Source organism: Panthera uncia (assembly GCF_023721935.1).
Source record: "Panthera uncia isolate 11264 chromosome B3 unlocalized genomic scaffold, Puncia_PCG_1.0 HiC_scaffold_1, whole genome shotgun sequence".
Lineage (NCBI taxonomy): Eukaryota > Metazoa > Chordata > Mammalia > Carnivora > Felidae > Panthera > Panthera uncia.
The window spans coordinates 21,107,399-21,118,061 of NW_026057582.1; the positions used below are offsets into that span (position 1 = coordinate 21,107,399).

The 10,663-nt window shown below is 41.6% G+C and overlaps 1 protein-coding gene across 1 annotated transcript in view; it reads right to left on the bottom strand.

Moving 5' to 3' along the window:
• Positions 1-1,305: 1,305 nt before the first annotated feature.
• The window catches only part of TSHR (thyroid stimulating hormone receptor), a 157,832-nt gene continuing 148,474 nt past the window's right edge, over positions 1,306-10,663 (bottom strand). The window contains exons 10-11 of the mRNA XM_049612396.1: positions 5,589-5,777; positions 1,306-3,227 (exon numbers count right to left, since the gene is read on the bottom strand). Coding sequence (XP_049468353.1) covers positions 1,814-3,227; positions 5,589-5,777 — 1,603 coding nt within the window. The 3' untranslated portion in view covers positions 1,306-1,813. The remainder of the gene's footprint in view (positions 3,228-5,588; positions 5,778-10,663) is intronic.

Genomic DNA, 10,663 nt, shown 5'->3' on the forward strand with positions numbered 1-10,663 from the left:
AGCACTGAGAAGCAAATGCCATCTCTGCTGGGGATGTAATGAAGGGGCTGTCTTGACAGATAATCTGGAGAGTACATCTGTAGATAAAGATAGATCCTAACCATTTTAAGTAAGGGAGCACTGTTGGGGAACAGATTTTATGTCCAATGATCAACAGGCTGGAAAGAGCTAGCAGTTTCAGAAAGACAAACCTTCTCTTGATAGCTTTAGTGTCGCTTTACCTGAGTGCTTGACAGCTTTAGTACTATATTATGGGTTGGAAACAGGTAAGTAAAGAAACCAATCCCTGAAGACAAGTTAAATGTTTTCAAGTGAATCTGCACAGTGACATAGTAACTCCAAATAACCAAAATGTGCAAAACTACCTTTTATTCTATAATATGAATACTAACCTGTTTTGGCCTGATAATTGTAGCTGTGTGATCTAGTAATTAGATGAGTAATTCAGATCCAGCCCAACTGGGTCACTCCATAGAACTTTTGGTTCAGATATCACAACCAAAAATGAACCAAGAAATTTCCTGTGTTGTACCTCTAGACTCCAAAGAGAAATAGACGGCAGCCCTACAAGATAGGAAAAACAGATTCTACTTTCTTAGTGCTTTTCTTTTTTCTTTGTCATGGAAACATGTTTTAAGGGAAAGGGATACACATAGAGATTTAAAACTGGAAGAGGCCATCAAGTTCCTTCATTTCTTTCTTTTTCTTTAAGTATATTTATTTTGAGAGAGAGAGCACATACGCACACATACACACACACGTGCGCGCGCGCACACACACACACACACATATTGGGGGGAAGGGCAGAGAGAGGGAGAGACAGAATTCCAAGCAGGCTCTGAGTTGTCAGTGCAGAGCCCAGTGTGGGGCTTGAACTCAGGAACTGTGAGATCATGACCTGAGCCGAGATCAAAATGTTGGATGCTTAACCAACTGAGCCACAAGGTGCCCTAAGCTCCTTCATTTCTACAGACTTAGAGGTGGCCCAGTGATTTGCACAAGGTCCAGCAGTTACCTCGCATCCAGCCTGCTTTGTTAATCAATGGGTGATTTAGTGTGCTCTGCTCATAATTCCCACTTGCTGCTGCTCAGAAATATTTCTAGAGTTCACGTCTTTTATGCTATGGGACTAGCCAAGAAGAACAATTCTTAGTTTGCTCAGCCACATAAAAACTGAAATTGCCAGTTTTTTTCTGGGCAACACATAACAGTTGGGTCACATCAGGTAGATTCTTGTGAAGAGATGATTAGTAGTTTCAGAGTCTGAAAAAACAAAGCTAAGCTTTTCCCCTCCTTCACCTCATAATAGCTGTTCCTGTATCCTGTTTGACTTTTCAGTTTTGAGGAATTCACATTCTCTTTGGTTGTATCAGGGAACGTGAAAATGGACCAAGCCAACATAAAGCTAATTTTATATTGTGGTCACCAGCTAAGTTAATAGCATTTGCCATTTGCTGAATCTTCAGTATGAAACGCTATCTAAAAGTGAGAAGCTCAGTGTTGACCTAGTTCAGTTGATATTTGTTGAGCATCTTACACAATGTTGTCACTGCAGTTAGCATCAAGCAAGTCTTCTAGAAAGTGTCATTTATTTTGATATCACCTGGGATTCAGACGTGCTGGTAGCTTCTCTTCCTTCTGGGAGATGATTAGGTTAATGCTACCTCTCTCCAGAGATGAAATTTTGCCCCATGAAACATCACCTGCACAAGGGTTAGGTCAGTCATCTTGTGTATGTAATGGGTTAGGAATACATGTTCAAGAAACCAGCCTTTTATAAGTCCCATACCACTGCGGTTAGTGTAGGGACAGCTTACACAACTGTTTGATTATACTCTTTCGATATTTGGCTCTGCTTATTTGGGGTTAGATGGGAGTTTTCCAGCAGTTCATAGTCATCCTGCATGTTGGGGAGACTTTGCCTCATGTCCCGGGTAACCTTTTGGACCTGAATACCAGTGCTATTCTTTGGAGAAACCCTCTGGCCTCGGTATGCCTGAGCCTGGCGTTTACAGATGCCAAACTTGCTGAGCAGGATAAATACATCCCTCTGGAAGGCTTTTGTGAAAATAGCATAGAGAAATGGATTGGCACAGGAGTTAAGTGGATAGAAGAGAACTAGCAAGATTTTGGAGTTGGTAACAGTGATGAGAGGCTTGTTCATAAGTGCTGACAGAGCATAGAATGAGATTGGAGCCATGCACATGAAGTCAGTGAAGATCAACACAGCCATCCTTTTCGCAATTTTGGTGTCTTTGTCCCCGGGGTTGTACTGGGGATTTCGGACTGTGATGTAGATCTTCACGTAACAGGAGCAGACAATGATAAAGGCGACTATGTTGAGCAACAGAACAAGGATAATATATGCCAGGGCAAGAGGTGTCTCAGTGTCCATGGGCAGGCAGATGCTGACCTTGGCATAGCTGCTTATTCCCACCAAAGGGAGCAGGGCCAGCAGGAAGCAGCAAACCCAGCCCCCAATCATGATGGCATATGCGTGCCTGAGGCGCATCTTCCGGTCCAGGCGCATGGCGAAGGTAATGGCATACCAGCGCTCCAGAGTGATGACTGTCAGTGTATACACTGACAATTCACTGGCAAAGACAGTGAAGAAACCAGCCGCATTGCATCCAGGGCCTGTCTGCCAGTCAATGGCATGGTTGTAGTACTCAGAATGAGTGTAGAGGTCTACAGAGGCAATGAGGAGCAGATACATCCCCATGCAGAAATCTGCAAAGGCCAAGTTGCACATGAGAAAGCGTGGGACAGTCAGTTTGTAGTGGCTGGTAAGGAGGATGATCAAGACAAAGACATTGCCCAGGAGAGCCAGCAGACTAACAAACCACACCACAATTCTCAGGAACTTGTAGCCCATTATGTCTTCACAGGGGTTGAACTCATCTGACTTGGGAGTACACACCATGTCTTCATTGCCTCCACACACAGTGTAGTCATAATGGCTATCGAAGGCCTGTAGGGTCTCTTCTTGTGGGTTTTTAAGCTCCTGGCCAAAACCAAGGATCTCGTCTTCTTGTTCTTCAAAGAAGACATAATAATGAGAGTTGCTGCGAGTATCCTGGAACTTAGAGTTGTCCTTGTATCCAGCATGGCTGTCACCTAGATACTCTTCATATTCCTGGTCGAAGGGACCATTCAAAGCATTCACAGATTTTCTCTGACGCAGGCTCCGAATACTGCTGTCATTACACATGAAGGACTCAAGGATTCTGTAAGGCAACAGAAAGAAGTCACTGCTTGCTGAAAACCCCTAATGGTCCCCGCAGGACTTAGCAAAATATGCAGAATACTTACTGTGATCTACATGAGTCGACAAGATTCTACATAATCTAGTCAGGCTTGTTTCTCCTACATTACTTCCTATTACCCACCCTACCCCTTCCCCTGCTGTACTCCAGTGACATTGGCCCTTATTTCTCATCTGCACCCCATTCAAGAACAATAATGAGTAAAAAAGCATGGATGGTAGAGTCAGTCTGCGTAGGTTAGGATTTGGTTCTACCATTTACTAGCTGTTCACCTTGGGCAGGCCTATGAAGCTTGGCTTTTCCCATTTTTATTTATTTATTAAAAAAATTTTTTTTAACATTTATTTATTATTGAAAAACAGAGACAGTCAGAGCGTGAGCAGGGGAGGGGCAGAGAGAGAGGGAGGCACAGAATCCGAAGCAGGCTCCAGGCTCTGAGCTGTCAGCACAGAGCCCGACCTGGGGCTCGAACTCAGAAACCACAAGATCATGACCTGAGCTGAAGTTGGACGCTTAATTGACTGAGCCACACAGGTGCCCCTGGCTTATCCCATTTTTAAAGTGGAAGGAGTATCTATTTCATATAGGGTCGTTAAAGGATCAGATGAGTATATTTTTTAAAACTCTTACAAAGAGCACCTGGAACACTGATATGCCATGTATGTGTTGGTTATTATTATTACTATTCAGAGCTTTTGAACTCCATGTTCCCTTTGCCTGAAAAACGCATAGCTGCTTCTACTCATTATTCAGTTTTAAATTCAAATGTTCCTTTCTCAGTGAGGCCTTCCCTGATCTCCTTAAATAAACTGTCCTACTTTGTGTTTATTTCTTTTGTAGTAGTATCTGATATCTTCTTACTTTCTTGTTTATTTTCTGACTTCCCCCACTAGACTGAAAACAAAATGCGAGAGGGCTTTTGCCTGACCTATTCATTGCTATGGGATTGGACAGTGCCAAGCACGTGCTAGGTGCTTAATAAATACTTATCAAACAAATGAATAAATGGACATGATCATGCAGGCAGGCTCATGGAAGTGAGATTTAGTTTTTCACTAGCCTGCCATACTGACATCAAAAGGGATTCTTTAATTTGTTTCAGCTGCAGAAGCAGATGTTAATTCATCTATTGGGCTCTGGTTAAAATGCCTAAAGGACTGCCTATTGCAGCTTGTTTGGAGGTTAACGAGAAAACTGGACCCTGCCCTTGAGGTATGCTCTAGCCTCCCACCCATCCCTGGTGCTTTCCTACCCCGAGACCGCACAGCCTCAGTATCAAGCCTGCTCTCACCACCCCATACCTGACTTCTGGCTTTCTGCAGGCATTAGGCCATACTGGCCTTCTCTGCACAGCTGTTCAACTTTCCCCTTTGCTTCTGCCCCCACAACTAGATCCCATTTTATTTCTTTTTAAAAAAATATTTATTTATTTTTGAGAGAGAGAGAGAGAGCATGAGCAGGGGAGGAACACACACACACACACACACACACACACAGAATCTGAAGCAGGCTCCAGTCTCTGAGCTGTCAGCACAGAGCCTGACACAAGACTTGAACTCATGAACCCGTGAGATCATGACCTGAGCCGAAGTCAGACGCTCAACCAAATGAGCCACCCAGGCGCCCTAGATCCCGTTTTATTTCTGACTGCAAATATGAGTCAGAAAGTCAGCCGGTAGATATTATATAGAAACTGAGCAGAAGTGAGTAAATGATAAATGAAGGTGGTGTTAGGACACAAGAGGGGAAATAATGCAGAGTAAAAATGTAAGTGAAGAAAAGATTCAGACAAAGCACAGAGAGAAGAGGCCATTCCTCCTTTGCAGCTTGTAAGCAGCCTGATAATAAAATAATACATACCATAGCTAATGTTTTTTGAGAATTTAAAATATTCCAGGTAATTGTGATAGGTGTTTTCTATTCAGTTTCTCATTTACTCTTCTCAAACCCTCTGTGAATAGTAACATTACCATCTCCACAGAGGTTCAGGGAGGTTGAGTAAGCAAGCTGGAATAACACAACTAGAAAGTGGCCGAGCAAGGGTACAAAGCCAGTTGACTAGGAATCATGTAGTATGATCTCTACAAGATTCTATATGATCCCCCCCCCCCACCTCCCTGCTGTGATCCGGTGACACTGGTCTTATTTCACATTTGCAGTCACTTTGAGTCTGCAGTCATTGTGTCCCACGGATTTCATGATACTCATGGATGCTTCCATTCTTTCTACCTGGCTCTCAAACCACAGACCTTTCCCAAACCCAGAAATTAATTCAACTTGCACTGAAACCTTTTGTTGCTTTTTCCAGACACCTGTATTTACCCTCTGATTTTCTTCTGATTCTTAAAAGCACAGCAGTGGCTTGGATAAGAAAGGTCAGCCCGTGTGAGGTGAAGGAAACTCAAGGTAAGTGGAAGTTTCTTTAGAGTCCAAGTGTTTCTTGCTATCAATTCCTTCAGGTGCTCCAGGCCTTTGGATGGCAGGGCAGTGACACTGGTGTAAGAGACGTCCCTAGGGAGGACAGAACAGAGTAGTTCAGAGAGGCGGTGACCAGCCAGAACCTTCTACTTCTTGGCTAGAAAGTCAGGCAGGCCTGAGATTAACAGGGGTGTGTTCTCTTCTGCTGTTGAATATGAACTCAGTTCTTTAGATACTGCCACCGGCTGAAAGAGGAATATTTGGTTTCTAAGTTGATATGTTACAAAGGACTCCCCATTTTTATCACTTGGAATTCCAGTATGCATCGATACAGATAATAGCTTCACAGACATTTTCTTTTATTCATTGCAATACATGCAAACTCTTGGAATCTGAGATGGATATCAATTTTATTCCAGAAATTACAACATATAACTACTAAAGTGTCTCACAACATAAGAGAAATATATTTGAATGGGTTTAAAGGGGCCTGAATTGCTCTCAGTCTCTATGGGGTCTAGGGTTTGGGGATTAATAAGCTGTTCACTGATATGGGCCAACACTAGTGTTATGAAAATCTTCTCCTAATGATGCAGAGCTTGGGAGTTATATAGTGAATTTCTGACTCCGAACAACCTCCCTACGCTTCCTTTAGGAGGCTGTCAACATATTTCCTGTAAAGAAAACTCCAGTATTTACATTAGTAATCAAGTCACCTCTGAAAATAATGAGGAAGGTGGTGAGGCTGGAAGCAACATAGACACTAGTGTTAGTTACTCAAGTAGAAGTAATTCCCATTGTAGTGTAGCATTTCCTGTTCTTTTCTCAGTCCCAGACAGTCCAGGTTATATATCCTGCTCCATCGTTTTGTCTTGCTTGCATTGAATAATAGCTTGAATAAAACCATGAACATTTAACCTAATATCTCTCATTTTATATTTTATCAATTAAAATAGTCACTGAATAGTGTTAGATTTTACATGATTTTTACATGATTTTTTTATTATGATTTTTAAAATAATTACACTTAAAATGTTTAATATAGTTAGTAGTACTGATTAGCAAGTGAATTCCAATATCTACAACTTCTTCCTCCATGTCGTTGCCATTGTACTTAGCTGGGATTTACATTCTCTGGGTTCAAGGCTGCTAGAACATGCTAGTCATTTTTTACAAACACGAAGCTCTCACATTAAGTCCGTTCTTACTACAGAGCTGTAATTCTCAGGGAAGGGTGCCACATTTGCTATTCTGTGTTGTATGTACTTTAAAAATTCTATAATTCAGCATTTCTCAAACTTGCCTGGTGGTAAGAATTATCCTTGGCACTCATTACTGTATGATCCCAGCTAATTTTGAAAACTAAGCAAGTATGTGTGGGAAACTGGCATAAATGAACCACTTTGCAGTTAATGAGCGAGTTGAGGGATTTTGGAGCCAACCATAAGGGGAATTGTGAAGTAAGTGAAGCTAGACGTTACTCTTCTGCCTCATCTGTCCTGTTGATGCTGTATTTTCCCTTTTAGACATGCTGTCTTCAAGGTGTTGCTATCTTCCTGCCTTCGGTTTTCTGAAAGCAACTTGTGTGTCTCTTTATGCAGTGATGCAGTCATGTCAGTGAAACAAGAGAGCATCTCTTGGCTCATTTTCCCTGCTTTGCTATCTGTTGGATACACTGATTGCGTGTGTTCATCTGAAAGAGCTTATCCTTCCAAGTACTGCGTTTGCATTTTAATAGCTTTTCTTGAGAAAATACTTTAGGAACCATCCCAATTACTGAATGGCAAAACACCCCAAAACTAAGTGGCATCAAACAACAGTCTTTTTATTGTTAGCATAGTTTTGTGGGTCAGAAATTTGAACAGGGCGTGGCAGGGGTGGCTTATCTCTGCTCTATGATGTCTGGGGCTCAGCTAGGAAGACTTGCCAGGGCAAGTCAGTGATGGGGGCTGGTATTATATGCAGACTCCTTCACTTACATGCCTGGGCCAGGGCTGAGACGACTCAAAGCTCAGCTCAAATGGACTGTTAAGATGGCTTCTCCATGGGGCTTGGGCTTCTCACATCAGGGCAGTCAGGTTCTGAGAGGGAGCATTTTGAAAGGAAGCATCTGGGGTGTCCCAAGAGAACTAGTAGATTGAAAGGTGGGGAACATAGAACCATCTCACAATTGGAGGAGTGTCAAAGAATTTGGGCCTTAGTTAAAAAACAAACAAACAAACAAACAAACAAACTGCTATAGTAATCCATGTGGTGAGGATAGGATGAAGGCAGATATTTGGTGAAAACTACCAATTCGCCATTCTGTAAATCAGTGTTTCTTGTCCAGACACCAGTGTGGACCAGCATCAGAATTACATGCAATACAGACTCCTGAGCCATACCCCAAACCAACGGGAGGAATCTGCATTACTTAAGATGCTCTCTAGGTAATTTAGAATCTCACCTCAATTCTCAGAACATTTTTATGAAGCAGATGGAAATTAAATCGAAGACAAAGAAATGAGGCATGTTATATCCAAAGAGACTCAGCAAACAAGGGTAACTATAATTTGGATCTAAAGTTCAGGTTCAGTGCTCCAGGAACTCTTCTCTACTCCTTATCATCAATCAGGTCTCTGGAGTCTTTGAATATATGTCCAGGCGCAGTAACCCTGCAGGGACTCATTAGGAATCTGTTGGGGAGAAACTGATTCCATGCTGTGTCTGAGTGTCTGCAACCCAAGCATATCTCAGATGGCCACCAATTGGGTCTCAGAGGGGCTGAATTGGGAGGGTGCTTGGACATGCATGGAGAAAAGCAGGTGTTGGGAAATGTGTAAAACTTATGATAGAAACATCTCTAACATAATGGGTACTTGGCATATAGTAGGTGTTCAATAAATGTCAATTCCCTTCTTGCCCAATTTGGAGTTTATCTTGAGTCAGAAGCAAGGAACCCAGAAAATAGAGCTCCAGGCCAGATCTTGACTTACATATCCAACTGCTTATTTGACATCTCATCCTGGATGCCTCATAGGCAACTCCAATTTAACAGGTCCATCCTACACTTAGCTTTTGATTCCTCATCCCCACCCAAACGTACTCTTTTCCATTAAATCTAGCAGAACAAAACAAAACAAACATCCAAAAAACTTTTGAATCCATGTATTTCCATCTCCAGTTTAAACTCTCTAGTCTAAGCTAATGCCATCTGTTGGTACAATAGCTTTCTTGTCTACCCTTCCTCCCTTCCAGTCCATCCTTCACATAGCAGCCAAAGTAGTCATCACATATGGGTTGAGTCATAACATATGGGTTGAATAACCTTTCAGTGACTTCCCAATGTACCATGAATAACATTTATTCTTCCTGCCATGCTCTTTAATGTCCTACAGATCTGGCCTATGCACTCATCTCAGGCACCTAAGGCCACTTACAGCCCAAATTAGAATCTATTGGGACCATCTGACTCCCTGCTGTCACGAGCCACTTGATGAAGCTCTAACTATCCATTAGGCCTACTGTTACCTAAAGTGCTCCTGAGCTGCTGCCCTTTCCTGATGTAGGTCACTCCACTCATGCTACTTTGGTACTTTATAGAGTCAAGCAAGAGGAGTGACTGCTTTTTCTCGTTATTGGGGATTTAACCCCTCTTGCAGAGAGCTACAGTTTTAATCAGATATAATCTGGCTGCTATCAGAAAGGAAGGTAGTTCCTTTATACTTGAACACGGTTGTAACACTGACTCTCCACTCAAAGAATTCCTGATTCTTCCCTCCAAGCCTACTGGTGTTTATTTCCTATTTTCTGTCTACCATCTTGTGGGGCTTGTGTTCTCATGGAGTCTCTTTTGCTCTTGCCCTACATTTATGCCATGAATGTCTATACTAAGATACAATTGAGCTATACCCCTCATCAGAGGATAGCTCAGTTGTTTATAAGTCTTTAGCCATTTACAGTCTCCTGGTTCTCATTGCAACCACCTTAGTTTAGGTCTGAATTACATTTCACCTGAGGTGTGCAAAAACTTTCTGCCTGGTCTTAGAAACCTTCTACTAATCCCACTTTCAGACTTAAAGACAGAATGTTCTTTCTAAAACTTGGATCTCAATGTATTGCTTTCCAGCTTGAAGCCATGGTTCCTCCAAAGTCTATACAATTCTAGCTTCTTAGAAGAGTGCTCCTTGTCCCCAGTGGAAATTTCTTCCTAAATCCTGTGTAGTGTTCTTGATTTTTTCCCTTTCACTGGAGGAAATGTTTGAGTAATTTCTTAGAAAGGCTATATATGAAAGAGATATTTTCTGCATTCTTGCATGTCTGAAAATGACTTTTTTTTCCCTATCCTTATATTCAGTTGATACTTCACCTGGCTGTAAAATTTCAGGTTGTAAATAGTTTTTCTTCAGAATTCTGAAGGCTTTACTCTACTGAATTCTATCACTCATTGTTGCTTTTGGTAAGAAAGATGAGATTTAGTTTCTTATTCTTTGGTCATTGACTGGTTTTTACTCTCTGGTAGCTTTTATGGCTGTCTCTCTCTCTCTCTCTCTCTTTAATTTCCAGTTTTACTGAGATATAATTGATGTATAACATATGTAAGTTTAAGGTATACAACATGATGATCTGATACATGTATATTTTGTGAAATGATTATATGGCACTCTCTTTGTTCCCAGTGTGAGATTTCATGAAGGTAACCCTTGATATGGATCTTTTTGCACTTATTGTGCTGGCCACTGAGGGTGGGGGTGGAGCCTTCAATCTGGAGGGCTATGTTCTTCAGCTTTAGGACAATTTTTGGTATTGTTTCCAGGATAACTTACTCCTCGTATTTTCTTTGTTCCCTCTCTGTAAGTCCTAGGAAGTGAAAAAGGAACTTCCTATATTCATCAGACTTATTCCCATTTTTTCTTGTAATTTCTCCTATTATTTTTTATTGAATCTAATGGTAGAATTCTTTGACCATATCATCCATCTCTTCTTTTTTTTTTTTTTTT